This window comes from Oryzias latipes, chromosome 14, assembly GCF_002234675.1.
Source record: "Oryzias latipes chromosome 14, ASM223467v1".
Lineage (NCBI taxonomy): Eukaryota > Metazoa > Chordata > Actinopteri > Beloniformes > Adrianichthyidae > Oryzias > Oryzias latipes.
In genome coordinates, this window is record NC_019872.2 from 21592060 (window position 1) to 21619446 (window position 27387).

Here is a 27387-nt window from a genome sequence, read left to right on the forward strand (position 1 = left end):
GCATGGAGCTGAGGCAAACCAATGGACCTGCACAGCTGACACCACCACCTGCTAAAACGTGAGCTATTTTGGTGTCAATGTTTTCCAGCTTAGCGGCAGCTGCTCTTCACACAATTTTTACTAAAAGTGCTAAAAGCTTTGCTAAAATCAAACCCTGACTTCCACGCCCCACCTCTGAGTGCATGAACTGTGCGAGACTAACCAGGAGTGCACAATGCTGCGACAAGCTGGCGGCATAAAACTTCTAAAACGGAACCGGACCCTGTTTTGAACAACGCTCAATGAGATCAGTGCGAACAACTCAATTTACCGAGCTACTGTTCAGCTATGAGAAAATATTTGCTCCTTTTCTGCAAAATACAGCACAAAAGCATAAAATAAAGGCTGTCATAAAAGACCATAGACCAAGTGTAATGACAAGAAGCTCACTAAGCAAGCCCATATAGAGAGATTATTCAAAAAGAAACAGCAGAAGACTTAACAAGCTTTAGTTTGCTCACCATCTCTGTCCATTACAGTGGGGCTCCGCGTGCTGTAAGGAGGTCTGCGCTCCAGGTCTCCCAGATCCTGCCTCTGCTTCTCCTCCTGGTGGGCCGAGTCATGCACGGCTTTGATCTGGTGTTGAAACATCGCAAAACCAGTGATGGAAACTCCACCGGGGCCATAGGGACCAGGCACCTTCAACGTTAAAGACGAGACAAATAAAGAAGTCTGGATGAGTTACGGATCTGCATTAGCACACAAAACATAGTTAATACGGCACATAAACCCTTATATCAACACTTTTTCCTTGAATTTAGATTGTTTAAAGTATTCACTCTATTAGTCTATTATAAAACATTTTTATTATATGCTATAGACAGTCATCCTAAATGTTTTCCATTTCAAAATTCCTGAACTGCCAAGAGTCAAATTTTCATATTTTCCAGTCAACTTTCAACGCCAAAGCTGTCATATAAACCTTATGATTTTGAGCAAGTATGCTATTAAGCTGTCAAAGGTTTCCCAGAAGACAGTAGTTTAAAGTCCTGCAGCCCATAAAAATCAATTACCAATAAACCAATTTCCCTTTAATCAGCATTGGTATGTCTCCAGGACTGGAAGATGAAGCCAATGATCAACTTTCTTTACTGTGTGTTGAACTGAAAGTCAACAAGGCTCTCCATTATTACTTTTTTCCACTTATCCAGATCAGGAAAATACATTTTATACTCCTCAAGACGTCTTATTCTTTTTACAACAAAGCTACTGCCTTTTCCGGGCTTGTGAAGATATCAACACCAGAAACGAACCATGGGGGGGATGTTAGCTGCACGATGCTGCATCTGCTGCATGCTGAAGTGGGCTTGTTTGGGTGAGGGCACAAGCACAGTGCCTGGAGGGCTGCGCAGCATTGGTTTCTCCATGGTGTACATTCTGCAGAGTTGGGCATAAATGTGTTAGTAACCCTTTGTTCAGGGTTCTGCTAATGGGACACAAGCATGCAGAGCGCTTACCTCTGTCTATCCGGCTCTGCCTCCACCTCCTCATCTGCACTGCAGGTTGCACTTGAGTCATTATCAGAGTGGAGGTCTCTCTGCCTTTCGCCGTGTTCTCCTTTTTCTACCTTTTCCTTGACCTCAGGCTCCGTCTTGACCTGAACCTCTCCGGCTTTCATGTCCACATCCTGAGGCTCAGTTTTGGGATGTACTGGACCAGGAAAAGCAGCCGCTCTGGTCTTCTCCTCCTGAGATCCCATTTCTCTCTCTGGACTTTTCTCTTGCTTAACACGGAGCTCTCCATACGGGGGCTCTGTAGCTTTTCCATCGCTGGCTTGAGCCCTGTCGCTGTCGGTGCTCTGGGAATCTCCTGTGGTGCTCTCCTCCCTCTTAGAGTCTGCAGTTTTTGATGAGTCAGCCTGGGAGGGAGAAGGGGCACTCTCTGTGTCCGAGCTGTTGTCACCACCTGAAGAAGCATTTCAAGATTAATTAATGCATGTAAAAAAGAAACAAAACTAGAATGAGAACTATTAAAAACAACAGAACAAAACGTAATAACAAAAATGCATTTATAGATAAAAATGCATTGGAATATAGTACTGATTTATGTTAAAAAGTAAATATTGCAGGCAATTGAAAGTCAACAAAGCCTTAATCTAACGAGAAGACTATGAGGAACTCGCATCGGTGAAATTTCTAAATGTTGGCAGGATATAAAATTCACATTGAACTGATGATGTAAATGCCCTTTCCCCACAAGTTTCTTACATCTTGTTGACTATTTTGACTGTTTTCTGTTGAGGCACAAATGATTGCTGCTGTCTCTGATCCTTCTCTCTTTCCTGATTGTTGAGTGTCTAGGGCTGTAACGGCTATCCAAATACTCTGATGTTCACGAACTGTTCCAAAGAAAAATATACCGTAGTAGAGTGTAGCAAAAAAAAAAAAAATACACTTCAGGCAATGTAATCAGCTCTCAAATATGCAGAATAATGTTGGATTTTAGGTACATAAACCAAATAAAATGAAAGCTTTAATGTGACTGAAAGTTAACTAACCTTTAAAGTAACGTCTTGGTTAAGAATTTCAGAGTAAAGCTATCAAGTGTGTTCTTTGTAAATGATTTAAAAATTGACACTGGAGTTCAATTTATATATTTAAATAATTATTATTTAAATGAGAATATTACAGAAATCTTGAGATCAATTACGTGACGTCTGGTCATGTGACTGTCTGCTAGCGTGGTGGAGAAGCCGTACTGGAACGGACCTGCAAATTTTTCAACCAAAGTGGAAGTTTGTTATTATTTCCACTAAAGATGAAAAAAATAATGAGTTTATGAAACAGGTGTGTTGGAAACTCTGTTTTCAGTTCAGATTATTGGACAGTGAGTGCTTTCTAGTAGTTAAATTTTTTTATTTCATTGAGGTGTTGCTGTGTCTTCATTTACCATCGTCTTCTCCTCTAACAAATAGAACAGTAGCCAGCTAAACTTTAAGGTAGGAAAAACTAAATAACATAAACAACAGTGATGTTTGCTGCTGGAGTTAACCATTCAAACATAATATGTTGAACATTGGTAGTGAGAATGGTTAGATCTGTAAATTGGTGGTCTTGATTTGGGAATCGCATCAGATTGTCACCTAAGTAAGGATCCACAGCTCTTTTAGTGTTTGTGATGGTTTCTGCACACAAAGACAGAAATGTACAACGGCAGCGAGTCAGTGTTCGTAAAAGCATTTTTTCCATATCTGATAACTACTCATCTATGAAAAAGAAACTCCTAGCACAGAGCAGCTTGGTGTGTATTTCCTCAGCCCCTGCAGATGTTGCCATGGTGATGAAAGTGCAGAAACTACACTTTGCAGATGCATCTAACACGTAAAAGCAAACTGAGATGGGCCTTCGCTACAGAGGACAATGGAAACACTCTTTTGGTGAATAAATATTATGGCTCGATTTTTCCACTTGAATAATAAATGTGCTGCCATTTTGGCAGCAGAATGGATCACCTGCCAGGACAGAAACTGAGACTTGAGCTCAACATCTGGAGCCTCATGAATAAATGGTGTGTATGTACAAAAAAGAACCATCATTAACACACGTTGGGATTTACAGTTTAAGCTCAACTTTTCCCACGCCAGGCTCCTGGACTTGAGTTGCACTTTAGTCTTACAGAGGGGAAACGTCAGATTGTGGACTTGTGATGTTTTTGTAGTCATCTTTACCTCTGGGGCATCACTGTCTGATCTCAAAAAACTTTTTTTTTTTCTCTTCTTACTTGTATTAAGTTTATGTCAGTGAAGACACTCCCCCATTATAATTCCACTGTTCATATTAAAAAAGAAAAAACGGATCATTTGTGAATATGGATCAGGGGGGCCCAATATGTCGAATGCGAAAGGAAGTGTGGGTAAACAAAAATAAACAACAAACAAAAACTTTTTTTTTTATATATATATTGCCGTCAGCCAATTGTTTGCCTCGCCGTGAAGTACGTCACTTAACACGCAGCTGACCAATCGAACATCCACTGCACATGTGTGTTCCAACTAAACTGAGCGCTGCACTCCACTACCAGATCTGGAGTTTTCTTTCCTCCTAAACTTCAGAAAGGTGTGAGCGTTCAGCGTCTGACTCCTAACTGTAGATGTATCTGCTAATGTGACTTATTTTTTCTCGAGTGGTCCAAGGTCAGTCACTCAAAAAGAACCTCTAAGCGCTTGCACATTAAGCGTTTCTGTTGTCTGTGCGCTGCGGTGCAGTTGGCATGACAGCTATGAACACATCGGTCCAATTAAACAGGCTGTTGAAGAAAAAATAACAGAGGAACTTCTTATCAAGTGTCTTCTTTTACTTTCGGCTTCTCCCGTCAGGGGTCGCCACAGTGAAACAACCCTCCCTCGAGGATGAGTCGCATGGTTAACTTGGCAATGTTTTATGCCGGATGCCCTTCCTGACGCAACCCTCTCAATCCAACCGGGTTTGGGACCGGCACAGCAGCAGAGAAGAGAATAGGGAGCAGCCCGGATTCTAACCCAGGTTTCATGGATGGAAGGCGCCTCAAACCAGCATGAGCTAAACCGGCCCCCATAACCTCTTATCAAGTGTAATCTTACATATTCATCCTAAATTATCCATTTAAATCAAAATAGTTGTGTGGTTCTCTTTAAACCCTCTATTTTATAATACTTCTATATTAAATTTTATTTAATGATAAATATAATAATTTTAAGTACATAAACCTGAACATTTCAAATGATAATTTTATAATGTTCTCTATGATGTTCTAATGATTTCAATCTATAGAATGTATTATATCTATTATATATTTAATATATGATACATGATAATAATATAGGATTATATTCAACAAAACATAAAATATTTATTAACAAAGAAACTTCAGATTTGACTTGGACTTGTGAGCATCTCTCCCTCAAACTAAACAGCTTTGGGATTTCCAATTAGAACAGGACAAGTGGATGTAACCAAAATGCCAATGATTTTCTGATTTGATCATTTCTTCTTATCTCTAAAAAACTGCCAGCATGGAGCAAGAGTCAAGGCTTTTAGCACCAATAATACCTACATGACAAAGGGGACTTGTTTTCCCCATACTGCAACTGTTACTCATCAATAAATTCTCTATCTTCTTCCACTGTGTCCTCAACTTTTCTTGAAAAGAGCCTGAAGCCTTTTCAGCCTCATTTGGCCTGAACTTGTAACCCACATAAAGAGATTTATCTTGTACAGACTGCCTGGGAATGTCTGAAACTGCCAGTGAAACAAAGACTTCACGTATCCCAACGGCCATCTTTCTGACCTTCGCTCTCATCTGCGTTGTCCTCGTCATCATCGGGCGATGCCATGGCTTGGCCTTCCCCTTGAGATCTATCAGCACGCGCCCTCCGAGAATCCTGGGAAACAAGAGGAGCAGAAGTCATTCTGTATTCATGTTATCGCGGTGAGTGATAAAGTCATGAAACTCGACAGAACACAGTCTGCAAATGCTCCACCTGTTTATGCTGCTGCAGAAGGTTGTCCAAGTTGTGACGCCTCTTGTAGTTGAAATAGAAGTTTTTGCACTGTGCCTCACTTTTTGTGCCCACCATTTTGGCTATGGCAATCCAGTTTCTGCCATGTTCAACCAGCCCTGGAGCAGGAAAAAGACACATACAACAGACTTTAAATATCTGCTTTTTTGAAGTACAATGTAAACATTTGCTGAAAAAGATTCATTTGAATCTACACAGAAAATACAGAAAAGGCTAAGTAAATGCTCCAAGTCCCAGTTAAAATGGGTAAAAAAGTAGAAGGAAAGTTATTTCTGGATCTGATTGCCTGATATTTAACCAGGGTCTCTGCTCAAGTTTTCTTACACTTTCAGTCGTTTTCCTTTGCTTGTTACATTTTACTGTAAATCCCATTGTAGTTCAATTTTAAAAGTGGCTGTAGACATACAGGTTTTTTAATTATCAATATCATATTAAACTTTTAATTTCTAACAACAGTGTAAAGCTAAATTACAACTAGAAAGTCCAAAATAAAACAAAAAACAGATGAAAGTGTCTTTAAGATTAAAAAAAAGGCACGGCTGACTTGAAAGAAAAATATTATTTAATGGCATCACCACCAACTTTTTCAGGTTAAAGAACCCCTCCGATGAAAATGTGGTGCTTTTGGTGTTTAACAAATTATTGTTGCATTTTTCTGGTGATGGAGGACATATAGAAAGAAAATTAAGATTACATTTATGATTATTTCCATGTTCAAGCCATTGTGAATCAGGAGTAGACAAAAACCCGGGCGGGCCACAAGCTCTATGCTCTGCTCCATTCTGATACAGCCACTTGTTTTCGACTAGATCCATAAACTAGAACCACTGTTGTTGCGCTGCTAATGTTAGGTTGGGGTTGTAAGGGGCTTTAAGCTAGAAGGACAGCATGCTAACAAAAGATGGGAAATGTGGGCAAGCCACGCCAGTGGTCCTGTGTGAATATCTAATGAACTACTGCTGCTCTGCAGAAACTATGTCCTAGAAAAAGACAGGTTTTCTGATTTTGTCTAAACACTTTTACAAAACATCAAAAGATGATCAGAGTGGGACTTCAAGCCAGAGCACAGTCACGTCAGAGGAGCTGCCTAAACTTAAACTGCCAATCTGCAGTGCAGAGTTACTGGGACAGACTTAAAATCCCTCACCAATGTGACAAACTCCTCCTTACACTACTTTCTGGAAAAAAATTAAGCTTAAAGCACCAGTACAATAAAGTTGATCACCAATGCAGTGAGGGTTTCAGAACAATACTGTCTCATAAGAAATCCAGGCACTGAATATATCTGAATACTTTAAATGCAACATTTCCGTTACCCTTAGAGACTTGAGCATTTCAGCTATAAGTACATGAAACCAACCGATGTCTGGTTTCCCTCCCAGCAACAGGAAGCCGACTAAAAGAAGCAGGAAAAAAGATCTTTGCGCCGACTCAACCTCTTTATCCCTGCTGGCCTCGACACAATTCAAACTCAGCTTAAGATGTGCGCATCATCGCCATGGCAACACCTTATCCATTAGTGTTTTGAAAATATATACTAGGAATATCCTTGAAAGGTTTTAACTTATTAACTGCTGGTTAGTCAGAGACATGAAGAGGCACCTATCTGACCTGAAAAGTGGTAGAAAATAGAAAGCAGCTCTGCAAAAGATAATCTTAAAACAGCAGATGTTAGGCGTGCATCCATGGTGAAGGGTTTATTCACTGCTAAGTTTGAAAAGAAGAAGTTTGTATATTTTGTTTAAACATCTGAGTCGGATGGTTTTCAGTGCAAGCTGGTTGAAAATCGCTACAACATACAAAGGTACAGAGGCTCGTATCAATTCCCAAAAGAATTTCCAAGATGTCTCAAAAATCTTTTAGTTGTCCCTAATTTCATCACATATTAAACATAGCGGTTAGCCACGTAGCATGTTAGTGTGGGACAAAGATAAAGTGCTCTGAATCACACAAGAAAAGTTGAAACCTCACAAGAGTCTCCAGACGTTTTGAGGACTAACTCAGAAATAGCAATAAAAAAGCAGCAACTTCAAAAAGTCCTTTAGCTTTAGCTAGGATTTGCATTTATATAGACAACAAAGCACACATTATAAACAAAAGAGTTCTCTTTTTAAAAAAGATTTAAGTTTTATTTGTTTGTTTGTTTTAATTTTGAGGCCCTTAGTTCACATTTGCCCCCAAAAGTATCATACACATGTTCTACAGATGACAGTTAAAACTTTGGTAAAAAGTTGTAAAGTGTTTCTCTATGAGTTGCACAAACGGGACTTCTGAATCAGGTTTACCCTATGACTAAACAGGTAATGACTAACAGGAGCGACATTTAAATCCTAATGCTTCATCTTCAATCTTGCTTTAAAACAACCAAGCTTCATAGCACCTTCATTCTTATCAATAACCTGCTTTCATTTGACATTAAATATGTTTGCAAAATTATAAGACATCAGTTGATTCATCTTCAAAATCAGATTTTCTGGGCTGGCAGAGAACCATATTTTAATGAACTGTCCCAATTATGAAGAAAGTGTTCAGATTTAACATTTAGACCGTTACAGACATCCTTTTAAAGACCCGTTCCGAAGAAAGTTTTCTGGTGATGGATGAAATATATTCTAAAAATTAAGCTGATTATTGCATTCCTGAGTATTTGTGAATCAGGAGCAGACGTAGCAGCTTATTTGTGACGTAGAAACTACACAAGGCGGACCAAAAGCCCCCACTGAGTTCTCAGTGACGGGGAGGGAAAGGGTGCAGTGTTTCTCTGCCCACAACTCAGACAAATTTGTAATTAACTGCTGCCACTCTGCAGAAACTATGTCCTAAAAAAAAATAACAAAGGTTTTTTGCTTTGGGCTAAAAGAATCATCATTACAGACCTTTGAAAAATCGATCAAAAGATTATCAGAGTGGGACTTTAAAGGTTCCTTTCTGCAATCAAGATGCCGTCCTTTGCTTGATGATATCATAGACCGACAGTAAAACTAATCTCATGTTTTCAAAACATAATAAAACAAAAAAAAATATCAAATTTGAATCATGGGAATATTGTGCAATCTGATTGGCCAGTGGGAGGCAATCCAACAACTTTGCTGATGACAGGAAGAAAGGTGTTGATTAGTTGACAAATTAATGTCAAAACTCTGAGCCTAAACCAAGAGTTTGCATTTGTATATGTGTGTTTGTGTGTGTGTGTGTGCGTGTGTGTGTGTATGCACTTTTAGAAAAGAAAACTTGTGCATGTGTCTTTATGGAGACTTGAAAAATAAAACCCTAGCCCAAATTCGCAACAACAGTCGACTCGATGGGCTTCGTATCGGTAATTGAAAAAGTAAAACATAAAATCAAAAGGATCATACATACATAGAATTTAATAGGAAAATACTTAATTGAACTAACAAACTGACTAAGCTAAACTGGTCATCCCTGCCCTTAGACCCCCCTTCGCGGTAAGGGTGTAAAACATTTTAGAAGTTGTAAATCTTTTTTTGCACATGCTCAAAACATTTTACAGCCAGAAATCTTTACATATGGACAACTCGGTATAGCAAAAGCACTTAAATTATTATGCTCTAGCAATTTTTTTTTTCTGATGCAACCAGTTTTGGACATTCAGAATCTACTTAAATGTCGCATAGCATGATGAAAATGCAAAATATGTCTGAAAGGAATGCAGTTCCCCTAAACACACATGAAACACTGAAATATGCATGTGTTCAAATCAGAAAACCTCTACTAGATATGCTAAGCCCTATTGACTCTTGAACTGTGGAGCACTTGTAGAAATGTTAGCGCATGCAGAGAATGGACAGGGAAAAGCCCTACAATGTCGGGTAATTAAAGATAAACAGAAAACGGAAGAGAAAAAAATACAGATCATGAAATGGATAAGAGCCTCGGCCGTACAGGGAGGCAGGAAAAGGAGAGGGATGAGACAGGCATAAATGAATCAAAACAATACCTTTTTTGGCGACCTCCATCTCCTCCTCGGTCCAGCGAGAAGTTTCTCCGGTTTCCCCGGCACCAGCTAAATCACAGAGAGGAGAGAAAGCCCCATCAGCACTGGCAGAAGGAAAAAGGCCGGCCGTCAGAAAGTGAAAGGGGGGAGAAGAAGAAAACGAATGGCGCTCCTTTTCCTCAGCCACTTGCTTCTCATGGTCACTAATCTTCTAATCTGTTTACACTCGGGGGCAGCCGAGACCTGTTCCCTCACTTACACTTTAGCTGATTGCCTCCTCTCCCCCTATCATGCTCTTTCCCGTCTTTCCTCGCTTTTCTGCTCTATCCCCTCCTTCCCCACAGTCCCAGAGTGAACCCTCCTCCTCTCTAATCCATTAGGGGAGGGCGCCTTGGTCAGCTGATGTAGTGCCAGACAGTGGAGGAGCTGAGAGCCGTGCCTCCCTCTCTGGAAAATGGCCTTGGATGGAGACAAATAGGCAGATAGAGCAGCTCTCTAAAACCCTCCCACCACTTACACTGCAACATCTGAAACAAAAACAAACGCAAGCTCCTCCTTGATACAGCTTGGCTACTCTGCTGCCCCCCACAGACAAAATTCACAGAACTGCATGGTTAGCACAGAGAGGGACGAATGAACTCCAGCCCACTCTCCATGACACCCACTGAGACTGTGTAAACATTTAGACTAATATAGCTGCAGATTTACCCTTGGAAGTTTTACCCCACCACCCCCACCTACTTTGAGCATAAAGGAATCAATGCTAGATTGTACAATGCAACAGACTCACCCAGATACAAAAACTGCTCCCCAAAAGACAAGCTGCAGGTCTTTGGAGGTTCAAGGACTGATATTATGATTATGCATGAAAGCAGGTAGCTCAAACAGCATCTCTTCCTCACCCTCCAAATAGTTCCCACTGAAAGCTTTAGTCACAACTGCCCTTACAGATGCATAGGGGCTGTCTGCAGGTGAAAAATCTGTAAGCCTGTATGGGGCACGCAAGTGGCCAGCCTGAAATTTTAAAATCAATCGCCTTTGGAGAGCCCAGAGAGCAGAAACATTTGTGCTTTGAGGTTTGTTTATAGTCAGGAATTAACATTATTATACACTCAGAAGCTCAAAAAAGTTGATTTTGCTTGAGAAGCCCTTAAAGTACACACCCTGTGTGAGCAGAATTTGGTACCAGAAAATGCAGAAAAATGGTAGCAGAAAATGGTACCATTTGGAAATGGTACATTCCATTTTCATAATATCCCTTTAGGTGGCTGTGCGAGCCTGAAGGGAACTGCAAGACACACCTGAGCTCTTCTCTATGACCCTCCCCGTGCAGGCAATCCTAAATCCTGCAGCACCCATACGGACCAACCCCTCCGTAAAGGTGTTTGCGACTATGGTTGCATTAAGACTGGAAAAATCATTTGTTCCGGGTAAGGTCTGCTTAATTTGTTCCAGATCGAGTCCTGAAACGTATGTTTGGTCTGTATTCAGACCGGCATAAAGCGGCCGATTCTTTTATGGACCAAGGCTTGGAAACACAACCACGTGACTAAAGATCTCTTCAGTCATTGTCCAGTAACTATGAGGGCGGGTCAAAACAACAGTCAATAACAGTTCAAATTAAAAGACAAAGACAGTGAGATGAACATTCAGGACCAAAAGTATCTTTTGACTCTATCCAAGCAAATCCTTAGAAAACGTTTGTTTTGAGCAGTCTGTAAAAGCAAATAAACTGGTGGTCTGCTCATAGAGATAAAAACACACTTATCTGGGTCAACATTTTAAAACAACAGTTGATCCCTGGGAAAAATCCGGTATGCTTGGATTTCTGCTGTTGTGTTGTTAAGACAGTATAAAATCTGTACATGTGTGATTTTGGTAATACAAAAAACTGATTCTGGAAACATTAAACAGGTTTTTCTTTCGGACACTGTCATTCTACAAGTGTTAAACAGTTTTACCTTTAGTATCCACTGAAGCTACTGGTGTCCCAGGTTTGTTTGCCTCTTTGGGCCCCTTCTGTGCTGGGTCAGACTTGGAGAGCTGTGGAGGATCTGCCACAGCGGGCTCCAGGGCAGGGGGAGGTGCCTCCTCAGCTGCCACTGATGCAGCCTCATTGGCCATGGAGCGCGTGGTGATTCTTCCCTTACGGCGGCCCTGGCTGTTGGCGGTTTTCCTGCCACGCGGTGTGTTTTGCTCCTTTCCGTCCTCGTCCTCCCCACCGTCACACTTGTCCTTGTCCTTGCCAATGTCCCTGTGGTTTGGCAGAGGGAAACACAGTTATTAGCTGCTGGTCCAGCAAATGTCAGTTGGCCGATGGTGCTTCTTCTTGTGGGCTTCTCTGTTATGAAAACTCTGTCAAAAAACGACTTTACAAACTATGAACACTTTAGCTGGACTGACAGATCAGTACGTACTGCATCCTTTCTCCACATGTCAGGTGTCACGCCAGCAGAAATTTATACACAGAGGTGGAGATTTTAGTGATATAAACTAGTAACTGAAAACTGTGAAAAGCTAACATCACTTATACTTTAACAGGCAGTTTGATAAATGTTTAATAGATCATCACAACTAAAAGACGAAATGTGGCCAACACAAGTCACACTACCCAAACTTGCAAGATGAATACAAGAAAGATGCAACTGAGTCCAGAGAGCACATTAAATGTTGTCCCGTTTAGTACTCAGGATATACTAGTACCTGTCAAATATAAATATGATTTACATTAAAAACAGTGACATTGTGCAGAACTATTAAAGAAAAAACAAACCTGGAATCCTCCTTTTCATCTTTCTCTTCCTCGTCCTTCTTTTCCTCGTCCTCTTTTTTCTCCAATTTTTCAGATTTTTCCTCTTCGTTCTTGTCCTCTGTCTTATCTTCTTGTGAGGGACGTGTTATTTGCTAAATATAGGGGGATGGAAAGTCTATTCAGTGATTAAGCAATAAGAAATACAAATATTAAATATTTACTGTGACATTGACCCAACAAATATAAAATTACTTCAAAGACAAAAGAACATGTGATTTTTAGAGAGTCAAGAGTTTACGTCATGCTCTTCTTACAGTTAACATTTTAGAATTAACCTCAACTTTAGTGGAATTTCAGTTTTTAAGGACTTTTTCTGTCATTGACATGAGATGTCTTTGAGGGTACCAAAGTAACAGTGCAGATTATTTTTACAATATAACCTCCACAATAAATGAGGAACCGCTGTAATGTGCACCAGCACATTTTTTGGAACTCTGCAGTGAAAGTACCCAGACAAGAATAATCAGCCTAGTATGATGCTACACTTCACTGAATTGTTGATAGTAAAACTAGCTTGTATAAAAAGAAAGGAACAAAAAAAAAGGAACAAAAAAATCCCAGTTTAAAATTAAACCATGAAATGTGAAGAACAAACAACATTTACAACTCGATGTACTACATTTCTGCCTTTTTGTTTAACCTGTTGAACCCCTATTTTTCATATTCTAGCAGGTTGAAGGGTGTAATGATCATTAAATGGTGTGCACACTTAATGCAATTTGGCCAAAACATTTGGCAGAGCCAATGAAAGTTCACTCGGAACTCAATGTTCCAAACACCCTCATTCAGATCTGTGTGGGGAATAAACCGTTAAGTAGCAACGTGTCTGTTAGTGTAATGACTAGTTAATATGTCAGATGACTCACTACATTTTGAAGATCTGTGTTGTATGAAACAACAAAGTGAGCAATCTCGGGACCCTTAAGAGAAGCCAAAAGAATTTATTTTTAAAGCCACGTTAAACTAGCCCAAACTATCTTTTGCTAGTGCTTACTACACTACAAATCCCACAATGCACTGCTAAAGCCTGTTAAAGGCCTAAGTCGTTGCTTCTTTGGTGAAGAAAGACGAATCAAATCAAACTTAATCCCCAACTCTATGAGACAAAGTATATCAGACAAATCAGCATCCAGCATTGCAGTACACTGAGATTAAATGCATTAAATGAACATCGCTACCTCAGCACATTGTGTTTTTCTTTCAGGAAAGCAGATTTTGTCTGTTCTTGGTCTGATGTCAGTTAAAAACTAAGACAGAAAAGCTCTAGAAAAAGCTTCAGAAAACAAATTCGTTCTATTATACTGCTGTATGAACTGTTTTATAAGCTTTGTCAGTGCATCAAAAAGTTACAAACTGAGCTATAATACAAACTTCATTTTTCCACTTCTTTTCTTTTTGCTACCTGCACTTTATTTTTCTTTAAATTATTTATTGCTTTTTTGGTCCAATGGGGAAGGTTTTCATTAGAAATTACAATAAAAAAAATCTGGATAAAAGAAATGAATACAGCAGCTTTTTAAGATTTATTTGATTGATGAATGTTGTTATGTGTTGTGCAGTATTCGTTAATTACAGATGGCATTTCATGCAAGAAGGTCATTTGCAAGTTCTCAATAAAGACTGAGCCAGTCCGGCCCTCGACATGTACTATTTTCTTTTTTTTAAATTTTATTTGGTGTATTCAAGTACCAGCCCGGCTTTACTCAATTTAACCGGGGTAAAAGTGGAAGGGTATAAAAATAGTTTACTGAACTATTTTATGCTTGGATAAGTGACTTCAGGTAGTTAACATCAAAGGGTCACCCCACTAAATCATTTGTCTTTAAGACATGATTTTTCAGTTAGTTCAGTTACGGTCGGTAAGAAATAACAAAAGCAGAAGTTATTAAATGACTTCTACATTCCAACAAACACATGACATGATATGTGTGTATTTACATGTATAGTTGTTTGTTAGTTTTTTTTTTTTTCAGTAAAAATAACATAAAATAACAGAGATTGGGGACAGAGCAACATTCGTTATGAAGACTACTGGGGCGGTTCACCACAGAATGCTTCCTCCTGAATGTTCCATGAAAGCGCTGTGCTGGAACAAAGTCTGGTGATGCCAAACCAAACATCCCATGCTGGTACCAGATGGGGCCAAGGAATGTGCTTCTCTCAGTGGTAAAAAGCAGAAAGATATGGACTGCAGAAAAGCTTGAGGTTTAGCTTGTAGAAAAAAGGAGAGCAAGAGAACTCTATTTTACTGCGACATGACTGAACCAGAAGTCTGGATGCTTCATCATGTTTTAACTCAGCAGTATATGTGGCCTGCTGGATTAAGGTCTGAGTACAAACAGCAAAGAGACCTAGCACTGGAAGGCACTATTACCATTTGCCACCAGAATGTTGCAAATTGTGTCTTGGTGGATTGTGTTGTGAAGTGAAAATGCCAAATTTGTTATTGAAATTCCTCCAGTTTACTTTGAAAAAAAAGAAAAAAAGAAATTCAAGTGTCAGGCCAAGATCTGTAGATAGATAAACTAGTCTGAGATGCGTTTCTAAAGTAAGTTGATTGATCTGCATTCATCTGCACAATACAAAACCGAGTCTCTGCAATTCACATTTATATGCAAAAGAGATTGACGACTGCTTGGGAACTGCTACCACTTTACGTAGTTCCTTAAGACAAACAGGTGCATTTCAGAGCCTGCTCATGACACACCACTCACACGCAGTTGCTCTGTTGTCTTCAGTGCTTTTAAATAAAGCTTACTTTGTTTTGTCAAGTTACATGTCTGCAGTGATTCATACAATGAAAAAACGAGTCAATTTCCATTTTTTCTAACTCAGAACCATTACCTAATGCCACACCGCAACCCCACAGCAGGAAAACAAATGAAAGAAAACATTTTTTTTTTAGATCACAATTGGTCAAATGCTTCATTCTTTTCGAAGGCATTGTTCCAAGTAAACAAAAGAGGGTGAAAAAGTGAAGAGGAGTATCAAATATGCATCAAGTAAGCTGGGTGTTGCCATGGTAACTTGGTGGTTTACTAAGGACACAGTTATATCAGTAAAACCTGATCAGCGGCTGAAACACTGGGTCTTAAATAACAATTTGTCATTGAGAAATACTCCAGCAAAGAACTGTAACTTTCTAATAACAAATATATATGTCTACGTTGAATATGAGTGATTGTAAAGTGATTATAACAAAAATACCAATAGAACTCCCTCCCCTTATCTGTCATCCCTCTCTCTTCTTTCCTCCTTTTCTTTTCCGTCCAATCCAACAAAAATATATTTACAAATATAATTAACATGAATAAAGCTTAGCTGAAATTACAAAAGGGGTTTATTGAAATATACATCTGGTGTATCATAAGATTCATAACCCCTGTTGTAAAAGTAAAATATGTCCAACACAAAAGGCTTTCAGCCCCCATCCGTTTGCTTAGCTGTTGGACAGGACAAGTTAAAAATAAAAAAAATACCAATAGAAAAGAAACACATTAGAAAGTCTACAACTCTACACATTAGGCTTCCATGGATTAAATAGGTCGGTTTTACAGCACAATGGTTTGTCAAAATATATGCAAACAAATAGCCAAATTAACTACATTATTGAAATAACTCAACAGGTGTGGGATTATAAATTTGCTTCTTCCCATCCTTTTCAAGCAATAAAGCAAACTTTACTTGACTTTACCTTATAACCACTATATTTAATAAATCTAATGTAACCCAAGTGTGTAGTGCGTGCATTATTGCAAAAATATGTGAAGAGGATGGCATCTTAATCTTACATATCAGTTTCTTTGTCTTTGTTTTTTTCAATTAATGTATTTTACTGCTGAGGTGAGTTTGGTATATCTGTGTGATTTCTAATTGCTTTGTCCACAAATAGTCCTTGAAATAAACCAATAAATCAAAGCACTTAACTTGAATCAAAATAGACTACAGAAATCAATTTCTCTTCAACAATTTATAGCTCCATAATCCACAATTATGTTAAACATGTTGTTAATGCGGAAGTAGAATGTGAAAAAGGTTCTAGCATGATTTGCTATCATGGACTATAATATACATTTAGGTCTCACGTTTACCTATCTGATAATGTTCTCTGACAGATCCAGTCAAAGATGGACACGCTGCGAGTCTTCAGCAGTAGCTTCATGCGTTTTTCATCTTTATGTCAACTGCAACACTGCTCCGCTCTGAAATCTGAGGCTCATGCTGCACAATGATCGTCTGTTCCAGTGCTGAGCAAATCAAACAATAAACTGAGGAGCTACATGCAAACTGAACCTTCTTGAACCTAATGCACTGTGTTGAACCAAGCAAGCAACAGACAGAAGACAACGTGAAGGAAGAAAAATGAATAAATAAAAATCGAGAGTCTGTGGAGGCTTGTGTCTTGGTGAATTACATGCAAAATTTATGGTGTTCTTATAGAATCACTACCTGCAGATTTACCACAGCTCTGGGCTGAATCATAACAGTACAATAACATTTAATGATTTACCTTCTTTTAGCTATAGAATCTTACAATTTGCTTACATTTCAAATATGCATATGTCCCCATAAATGCCTGGTATAAAAAGCTGAAAATCCCACAATCAATTCAATTCATTTTTATTTATATAGCCCAATATAACAATGATATTCGTCTCAATGGGCTTCGTAAGCTAAACAATAGACTTTAAAGCTTCACAACAAGTGCAATAAACCCAGCTATGAATGAAGCACATAGTGGAGTTGACATGCATAAAGATCATACTAAAGAAGTCTACATGCTCTTTAAAACTTGGCATGTGCCAAAAATGTGGAAATAGCTCTAAGACTGATAACCAGCTAAAGCCGAAAGTGAAGAGGCAATATTACCTTCTTAAAAAATAATTTTAGAAATAAATTAAAATATATTGCGTGCTATGTCTGCAGCCATATCACTAGAGAAAGACCAAAGTCTGCATTATTTTTAGAATGTATTTGTGTGCACACATGAAACTGCAAAACAAGTCCAAAAAACATTTTTTTAGATTAAAAGTATTTATCCATAAGGCTTAGCAGACATGTTGAACAAACACTCCATCTTATGTGGTTAATTTAGTCATGAAATGCTAAAAATCAGTGTCGTAAAAGTCAAATGCCATAATATCCAGTCTACTCGTAGAAAACCGCAAAGCCTCGACTTGGGTGTTAAACAAAAACCTTGCCTGCAAATGTCCTAGAAAACCTACCCTAAAATAGCCGTGTTTGGCAGACTACAACTCTCAAAATAACAAGTAGGCTATGAAACAAAATGCCCAAGCATAAAAAAAAGGAACAGATGGTGCGACATAGGCTAAAACAGGTAAAAACCAAATTAGAAATCACAGGCACAAACGCAGTTTGGTCTAAAGCTGAAAGGCTGCGGTCTAAAAGTTGGTGACATACCTGCTCGTTCATTTGCTGCTCAGAAAAAGCCTCGCCTCTGCTGTGTGCCAAAGCTTACTCGAGTTGCAAATGTGAAATTACCCTCCGGTGCCTCCATAGTGCTGGTATCGGCAGCGGTGGAGGGGCAGGACGGCACCATGGAGGAGCTCCTTAGAAGGGCTGCTGGGCCACGGCATCGCCGCACATATTCCAGGAAAGCGTGTCATCAGGCCGCTTAAGCCGCCCAAAGAATTGTCCATCTCACATGCACACACTAATCTATGCAGGGTCACTCAAGGTAATCCCTGCTGAGCACTCCTCTTTGATTGGCACTCACAGAGGCACAGTGAGTTTTTTGGGCCTGTCAGATGGCAGGACTGTACCATCACAGCTTTAAAAATGGGGGGAGTTTCTTTTGCTCTACCCTTCTCTATTTCAGTCGAAAGAAAAGAAGAAAAGCAAAGGATGGGGGGGGGGGGGGGCACAGCACAAACTCAGCAGATGAGCTGCCAGCGCTGACTCCGTCTCTCTTGATCCCCTCCCAGACCCAAACTCACTTTCACTCATTTGCCCTACATTCCACTGCTCCTGTTGTTCACTCTGCCCTTTCCCTTCACACCGACTCAGCCCGCTCATTCAAACCACGCCGCTTAAAGCACACCACCAATATCCTTTGCTCCAGAGGAAAACATTTCCACATTTGTGTTCACTCCAAACTGTCAAACACAAATCTGCTGCAGCTAAACTACGAAAAAAGCACACAGGAAATATATGCACCATCCAAAATATACTGCAATAACTAAAACCAAAAATGGGATTTTATCATTAAAAGTACTATTTCATTCGACATTAAATGAAAAAACTCTTCAGCCGTCAGAAAACTGCCTGCATCCAAACCTTCACAATAGATGAAAACACAGAAAACTATGATGCATGGTATGTGTGACTCCAGAGGAAAAATAATGCAATAGACTTATAAACTTAAATCTGATGCAAAGCGTTTCCTCGCTATTTTGTGGTTCACCTTTTGTGGTCTCGCTGTTTTGCAGATTCATTTTGTGCAACTCTGCATGGTTTTCGTTTTTCAACATGGCATCGTGTCCTGCGTCCTGATTGGCTGTTGACCTTGTCTGATCTGCAGAATGGGTTCAGTTTGCCGTGTTTGCATACATTTTCGATCGCAACCAGATCTTTGCTTTCATTCAATAATACTGGACCAGGTTCTCTATGAAGGTTTGAACTTTGAGTTTAAACAAGAGAGAAAAGTGTGACAACTTTGCAGTTTATCAAGTGTATTATGACAAGTTTTACCGTCTTGAATTAATCTTTCTTCATGGATTTCAACTTTCGCAGGTTATTTTTAGAGTGTGAACCTTGAAATAAACAAGAGAATACTGTATTTCAATACATTTTCATCTAATCAAACCCAAATGCTTTGAAATGCTAAAGGATTTGATTTATAAATCTTTATTGGCAAGAATGTAAAGAAATGCAGTACTCTTTAGAGTCATTATAGATTGAGAAAAAAAAATAATTCTTTTTTTTTTGGTTTACGTGTAAAAAGGATCATGGTAGAAGATTTTGCTCTATTTAAATAAAACAAGTTACAAGGTTACAATGTTCTAACCACTTAAAAATTAGTTTCAGGGCTGAAAGTAAGCCGCTACGGTCAGTATGAGATCTGGTGGAGGTACGCCGTACCAACTGGAAGGTCAGCTGTGTGGCGCCTCTTTACTGCTTTAACACTCACACAAAAGCAGCTGCAGGTTGTGAACCAGGCAGCACTTTATCTCACCATTTTAGCGTCTCTGTGGTTTTTAGTGTCTTATCACTACATGGTGTCATTTACGTCCCTCTCTCCCCTCACTTTATCCACTGATTCTGTCCCTTCCCTAAACAAACAGACTGAGTATGAGCGACTCAGTAAAAATTGATTTGTTATCCGGGGTTACTCATTTCATTCAGTCAAGGAGGAATATTTATGTGAAACTTGAAGGTTAGTTAGTTTGTAACGAGACAAGAAAAACAATAAATGATTCCTACAGTTTTCTGAACACCATTGTGATTGATAGTTTAATTCAATTACAGTTTATTTGTAAAGCCCAAAATCACATCAACAGTTGTCTCAATGAGCTTCGTACCGGTAATTGTAAAGTAAACATAAAATCAAAAGGATCACGAATACATAGAATTCAATAGGAAAATACTAAATTGAACTAACAAACTGACTAAACTAAACTGGCATCCCTGCCCTTAGACCCTCCTTCGCCGTGAGGAAAAACTCCTAAAAAAACGGATTCTGGAATAAAAGAAGAAACCTCAGGGGTGTCCACATGAAGGAGGGATCCTAGTTCCATAGTTCAAGATAAAACCTAATGCAATGGTAGAAGTGAAACAAGCAGCAAAGAAATTAAATTCTATTTGAAAAAGTCATTGAAAAATGAAGAGTGCAGAGAAGATTGATCAGGAAGAAGACTGCAAGTGAGGGTGAATATGTACAAATCAAAATTAGTAGAGAAGAAAAAAATGAGAAAGGAGGAAGTGCATTTTCTGCATTTATCAAGTTCTTCAGTACAATAATCCATTTAAATATTTTTTTCTCAACAAAGCCACGTCTACATTTTTATTTACAATCAAGATTTATTCTCAACTGCATTCATCTGTGTTGCTGCAACGATTCATTTTTCATAGACGAAGTTTGTTCATTCTAAGCAATCTGATTCTCTGACCTAAAATGGATCCAGGACATCTTTAGCTAAAACTTCAACCAGTGTGACTCAGAGAGAAATACCTGCTACTGAACAGTGCAGGTGAAGTTTTCCAGATTCTTTGGATTTCTTACAAGATAAATAAATGTAAATTAAATATGTGTCCAAACAAACAAGTAAACAAGAATGAATGAATTCACGTTTTAGTTTCCTAAAGTTTCCTAGAGTTCAACCCACTGTTGTTTTTCCACATCCAAATTATCCAAAGGGACCATTATCATAACATTCTAGCACACTCTATGGTCACATGACTTTGCTAACTTCAAAGTGTTTCCACTCATTGGACTGGAATGATGGTTGATAAGTTTTCTGCTAAAATCACACGTGTGTTGTTTTTACGTTATACTCAAACCTACAGTTTCTCCATCCAAATGGTATTTCCTAATATCACTTTTCACTTTATTTCATTTTTGAAAAGATTTCAAAATGATATAGTTTGATTTGATTCAATTAACAACTTGAATCAGACAAATCAATCTGTTTGGATAAATCAATTCATCGTCAAACTATTACACCCCTAATATGCAATATTATACTGCTATTAAAAAGTTTTACGTTGACGTGGTTTGTTGAAGTACCGGCATAAACAAAAATCTACTTTCACCTTGGTTTAAACCTTTGATTTTCACTTCAGATTATTGTTTTACAAACTTAAGGCCTGTTCACACCGGGACGAATTTCGCCGGCGATTTTCGCCGACGTTTAAAACAAAGGGCACCAACGAGAGTGTGCACACCGACGCGAAAAAACGCCACGCGTTAAAGCGTCAAGGGTTCGTTTTTTTTTTTCGACGCGTCGCGTCGAAATCTACTCGACCAATGAGAATGGCGCTTTTGCTCACGTGTCTGGAGCTTCTGAAGTTACAGTAAAACACAACTTGGGGGCGCTCAAACACAAAACTGCCTTGCTGAGCACACATACCAGCGAAGAAGATAGACGCCAAGTAGCGTCTACACAGCCGCGAAGAAATAATGACGGACATTCTAAAACATCCCCGAACCAAGCACCAGTTGGAGCTACTGGTGCTTGAAATATTCATGTTTTCTTTGTTTGATTCTGACAAGCGTGTAAATACTTGCTCTCTTCTTCTGAGTGAAAAGCGACTTTAAGAAGCGTAAAGTTGCGCAGCGCCACCTTGTGTACAGGAGTATTTCTGTTTTACATTAAGCGCCATCTAATGTCAGGGAATGAAATTGCATGTTCACTCCACTCATCGTCAGCGAAAATCGCCTGGGTGTGAACACAAAAAATGTGGCGAAAAACGCTGGCGAATAACGCCTGGCGAATATTCGTCCCGGTGTGTACGGGCCTTAAGTCCATGACAGCAGGAAAAACTCAAGATAAAAAGCCAAATCGTGATCCTTTTCCATCGAAAGTCTAATCTATCTAGAATCGACCTTTTTCTAGAAAGAAAAAAATTGGTGGTCCACCAGCAATTACCACAAAGCTATTTGGTAAAGAAGAATGACTGTTCAAAAAAAGTTGACTCAGCAGATTCATCTACTGAGTCAAGTCTCAGCATCTCCCATCTGGTTAAGCATCACTCGCACATCATTTCCTTTGTTTATCTAACAGCAGAGCAAACGCTCCAGCAACAATCAGCATGCTGTGCTCTCTCGGGGTCAAGCTGCCAGATAAATCCTGCAGGTACATTCAGAAACCAACGGAGATCAGAACTCATAAAGATGGAAAAGGGAACAGGAAAGAGACATATGAAGGGTTACCACAACAGTGGTATTTTCCAGTCTCGATTATTTCCCCCCCTCACGCAGCAGATAATATGCTCCTGCGATTTGAAGATGCATTTAAATCCAAAGACCCAAACCTTTTTAGTTTGTCACAGATTTATTGTTTGCCATTTGAGGAGATCACATGATAACACTGAATCAGTTGCCACATTAAGGTCTCTGTGGATCACTCTCCTACACAATAATCACACCATGAATGTCAGGTGTGCCTTCTGAGTCCTAACAGAGAGACTCCTGCTGTTCCACTGAGGAACATTTGCTTTTCACTGATTTTTTTTTCTTCTTTAACACAGTGGAGGAAAAATACCAAAATATATTCGGGAAAGTTTAGGTTTACCTGATTCCTTCCTCTCCGTCTTCCATAGTTTCGTCTCACCAGCGTCTTATAGTTTTGGTTCTTTTTTGTCAAGTAGTAAAACAGGACACAGTCAGCCACACTCTAAAAAAAAAAATAGGGGCACAACAGTTACTTTCATTTGTCTGGTCTATCAGAACTAAACACTCTTAAAGACCCACTCCAATGAAATTGGTGTGTTTAACCTGCCCCTTATTGCATTTTTCTGATGGAGGACATATATAAGAAATGTGGCTCAATTTGAATTTCTGAGTATTTTTTTAAATTACATTATTGTAAATCAGGAGCAGACAAAAAAAAATTCAGTTGGAAAAATAACTTATTAGAAAATATGCAAACTCCCGGTTAGCAAACAGCGCACAAACAGAACTCCCTTTCCCTCAGCAATGGGGAAGGGAAGGGTGGCGGGGTTGCTCCATGCCAACAGCAGTACTGCCCACAAACAGAGGCAAATTTCTAATGAACTACTACCGCTCTGTAGAAACTGTACTGGAAAACAGCACAGGTTGACTTGGGATAAAAATGGCACGATCATAATTAAAAAAAAGACCACTGGGGAAACTTTTACAACACATGAAAAGATGATCGGAGTGGAAATTTAATTATCATAGATCAGAAATCTCAAAATTTTAATGACAGCATCTAAACGCCTAATTATAAATAGTGGCGTTCATGTTCTTCTAAGTCTCCATTTAGACTTTTACTTTAAAAGATTGTTTAAAAAAAATGGACATAGCTCACCTTTCTCTCCAGATATGTAGCGATCAAGCCAAAGTTTTTGGGGTGCTGTACAAACCTGGAAAGAGAATTCTGATTTTAGTAAAAAACAATAAATATGGTTATGGCACTTGGAGTTTTAAAGTTTTGTAAAAATTCCCTCTCCACTGTAACCCTATTATATGTCGATTTTGGGGGAATAACATCCAAATTAAGCTTCTGTTTTCTGTTCTTAAGAGAAATATTATTATTATTATTATTGTTATTACTATTAGTATTACTTCTACTACATCTAATTTTATCGTTTTATAATTTAGCCTTATTGAAATGTTCTGAAATGAACTGGTTTAGGAATTTTAGGAATTAAACTGCAGCATAGAAATTGTAAATAATTGAATTTTTTCTTTTCTTTTTTCTTTTTTACCCAATTGCATTATTTAAGCTATCCATTTTTATGTAAATTATTAACTAATTAAGACCAAACTAAGTTAAACATCCTTTTATAACTTATAACAAAGTATAATGGCACCTGAGACAAACTTATGAAACTATGATCAGAAGCAACAGACAGCTGAGCTTTAACAAAAATAGCAACTCTTTCATCTTCTAAATCGGTTTTGTCCCTTTCAAGGTCACAGGGCTGCTGGAGCCTATTCCAGCCACTCGTGGGCGAAGGCAGGGGACATCCTGGACAGGTCTCCAGTCTGTCGTAGGGCCACAAATCACACACCCGTGTACACTCACATTTACACCTAGAGACAATTTAGATTAACCAATTCACCTATGAAGAATGTTTTTGGACTTTAAAAAGGGTCCAATTTAAATATAATATGATAGCATAAAGTTTACCTGCTGCGCAATCCATTGGAATAGCATTAATTGCATAAACGGTCAAATAGTTACAGTAGTTGGAAGAGCATCATCACTGGAGCTGAATCTTGGGTGTTAAAGGTTCTGCAGTGTGAAAAGCACGTTGCTCTTTGGAGGAGTCTCGGTTTGTTTGAACGCAGTAAAAACCCACAGATTCAGATATTTAGTGTCATAAACAAAACTCACTTCTCTTTAAAGATCTCCTTTTCGTGCTCTGTCCAAACATTCATGAACTGCCGGGCTTTGTACACCTTCATGGGGTCATCCATTAGGCCGTTCATGTTGATGAACTTCACCCTCCTCTGCTCAGAGTCGTACATCATGGGAGGGATGACTGACAGCTGTCTCATCTGTTTCTCGTTGTTCTGAAGAGCACAGAGCTCAGGGGTTAGCAAAGAGCAGTCTTGTTTAATACCACACATTCAATTTCATATACTTTTATATTCAAGTAAATTATGATTTATCCTCTAAAAATTAGGTATTTTTGAAAAGTTTGTTATTGATAATTTTAAATGTCCTGGATCTGTTCATGCATCCATTTTTTTAAATCCTCCAAACATAATACAGTTTTTCTATAGTATTAGTAACGCATTCGCCATTAAAAATAGACAAGTGATTTTTTTCTTATCTTTTTTTTTCTGATAGCTGCAGCTTAACTCTGAAAGCTTTCTGATGCATTCATGAAAAAAAAAGATAAGAAATCACAGGAATCTCTGCCATTTTCTGGACAAATAAATGCTCTGCATAAACACTAACCTCTTGCTCGGAGAGACCGTCTATGATTTCTGAAATTTCATGCTCGCTTCTTGCAATTGTTGCAGACAAACCAGTTCCTCTTTGTCCAACTCTGTATGAAAGAATAGAAAAAATATAAGTAGTTTATTTTGGTGGAAAGCTCAATTACGTTTAAAGGCAATGCAAAGATCAGACCAATATTCTTCCTTTGATTGTTATGTCTTTTTTTCCAATGTCTATCAACAAAATCCCCCAGATTAGCAGCCAACTTTAATATGTTAACGTTAAAATGTTTTTATTTTTTCCCAAAAAGAGAAAAATCCTTTGGAAATATATTTTACTTAACAAAATAAAGCCCTGTTGTCATCAACAAATGTAGACTCAACTCCAAACTGTTCTTTCCTCCCATAAAGATAGAATCGATTTCATTTCACAAGTTCAGGGATTCCATGAAACACTTTTATTTTTCTAATTCCACTTAGAATCAAAGAATCCACACGTTTTCCCCTATTAGAACAGCTCGTCTCTCTTTAGTTCTGAGTCAAACAATTCTTCATCTCACATAAGGCTTGGACCTTAAAAAAAACAAAAACTTACTCTCAGATTTTAACTGTTCATGAACAAATGACTCACTAATATTTCTTTTTGTACAATTTCAAACCATATAAGGCACAGTGTTGTTTATTTGGACTTCTACCTTGTAGAAGAAAACAAATCGGCACATTTGACTGGATTCAAAAGATGAAATTTGAACAGCAAAGTCAAAGTATTTCTCATTATTGGATGTCACTTTATTTTCTGTGCAACTTGTTTATTCAAATAAAATGATTCATCAGGCTAACAGACCTGATAGTTACACATCACTTTAATTTCCCCCATACAAACCACACTGTGCTATATACAAAAGATAAAAACAGTCGATTTCTTTTTTTTATTTTTATTTTTCTACAATGACTGGACTGGTTAGGAGTGTTACCGCTGGAAGCGCTCCTGCTGTTCCCTCTGCTTGCGGATCTCAGGGAACTGTCTTTCGTAATATTCCCGTGTCCTGCTCTCCTTAGCTTTGCGTCTGGGATTGTTCTCCATGCGCTCCACCTTCTTCTCCCAAGCTTCCATGAGCTGGTCGTAGCGCTGGCAGATCTTCTGTTCCTGCGTGTAAAAGAACAGACAACTGGATCAGGGCTCGCCGTCACTCAGTACCCACACCAGACTGACTTATCGGCATTGCAACTTAGCAGAAATTCAACAGCAAAGATAGTTACAGCTGCCCTAAATTAAAAAAAAAAAAAATATCACATCATCTGTTAAAAGGAATAAAGAATGGTATTAAAATACATTAAACCCTTAATGATATTCCGCTAACATGATGATTACCCAAAGTATGTTCTGTAAAGACCCACTAAGTTAATCTATAGATCTACTATACTGATCCACTAAAAGCGGTCGCTTGAGTACGATTGTGCTGTTTTTGGCCAAAATCAAAAAACCTGTGCCATTTTCTAGGAATGTTTCTGCAGATCAGTCATAGATCATTAGAAATTCCTCTCAGTGTTGTGGGCAGAACCATTAGCACTATTGCTGAGAGGTCTCTGTTTACACGCTGTCCTGCAACCTTACAGCCCTTCATATCCCCAACCTAACATCACTGGTGCAACAAATATTGCGAGCATCATCGAAGTCATCCAGCCAAAAGGTTTGGATCCAGATTCCAGCTCAGACGAGGAAAACAAAGACATTCATGGATCTATTTGTCTGCAGGGGGATGCATCAGAATGGAGCGGAGCAGGGAACTTATGGCCCACCCAGCATAATTTCTATTTCATAAATAAGCTCTTCAAACGGAATTCAATAAAGAAGTACCCCGAAATGTAATTTTAAGCTTGATTTTCCTTATATATGTGCTCTATAGCAGAAAAATGCCACAAGTTAAAAACAGGATTTTTATTATAGTGAGTCTTTAAAGCCTTTTCTCATATTTTATCCTAAAACAGTAGTTTATGGAACCATCTCATTCATTTTGATTTGAAACAAGGGGGACCCACTTTGATTAGGCCGGAGAAATCTGTAGTGTTTTTTGATGGAGGATCACAAAAAACAAAACAGGATGGATGACAAAATAATTGTTTTTTACTTGACTTGCACCAAATGTTATCCTCAGAGAGTGAATGTAAAGTTTAGACTTATTTAAAACTGAGCAAAAAATGTTACAGTTGACTTGAGAAAGCTAAAACTGATCTGCGCTCGGCGCTTTATGGCTGTGAGTGGAGAACCGCTCATCCCGCCGCTGTATACAGTAAGTGTTGAGATTTTGAGTCTGTTGTTGACTCTTGCAGCTTACAAATCTGACACACTTGACCACCTTGCTCGGTTTTTCACAGCTGTTGTTGTTTTTTTTTAACGTTTCAGAGCTGAAACCGTTAAAATGTTTAGGAAAAGTACTTCCAAGACAACAACACGGCCACATTTCCGGCCTCTGCAGCAAGAACAAACA

At 38.7% G+C, this 27387-nt stretch overlaps 1 protein-coding gene across 10 annotated transcripts in view; it reads right to left on the bottom strand.

The window, feature by feature from the left end:
* Positions 1 to 27387, bottom strand: part of ncor1 (nuclear receptor corepressor 1) — a 72354-nt gene that overhangs the window by 21529 nt on the left and 23438 nt on the right. For all 10 annotated transcript variants that reach the window (XR_002291706.2, XR_002291705.2, XM_020709054.2 and 7 more), the window contains exons 10-22: positions 25873 to 26045; positions 24918 to 25008; positions 24348 to 24526; positions 23316 to 23370; positions 22557 to 22658; positions 12265 to 12395; positions 11453 to 11745; positions 9495 to 9560; positions 5498 to 5634; positions 5305 to 5398; positions 1497 to 1944; positions 1293 to 1416; positions 501 to 678 (exon numbers count right to left, since the gene is read on the bottom strand). Coding sequence is in view for 8 of the 10 variants with exons in the window: in XM_020709054.2 (XP_020564713.1) it covers positions 501 to 678; positions 1293 to 1416; positions 1497 to 1944; positions 5305 to 5398; positions 5498 to 5634; positions 9495 to 9560; positions 11453 to 11745; positions 12265 to 12395; positions 22557 to 22658; positions 23316 to 23370; positions 24348 to 24526; positions 24918 to 25008; positions 25873 to 26045 (2071 nt within the window). In the remaining 2 variants the exon portion in view is untranslated. The remainder of the gene's footprint in view (positions 1 to 500; positions 679 to 1292; positions 1417 to 1496; positions 1945 to 5304; positions 5399 to 5497; positions 5635 to 9494; positions 9561 to 11452; positions 11746 to 12264; positions 12396 to 22556; positions 22659 to 23315; positions 23371 to 24347; positions 24527 to 24917; positions 25009 to 25872; positions 26046 to 27387) is intronic.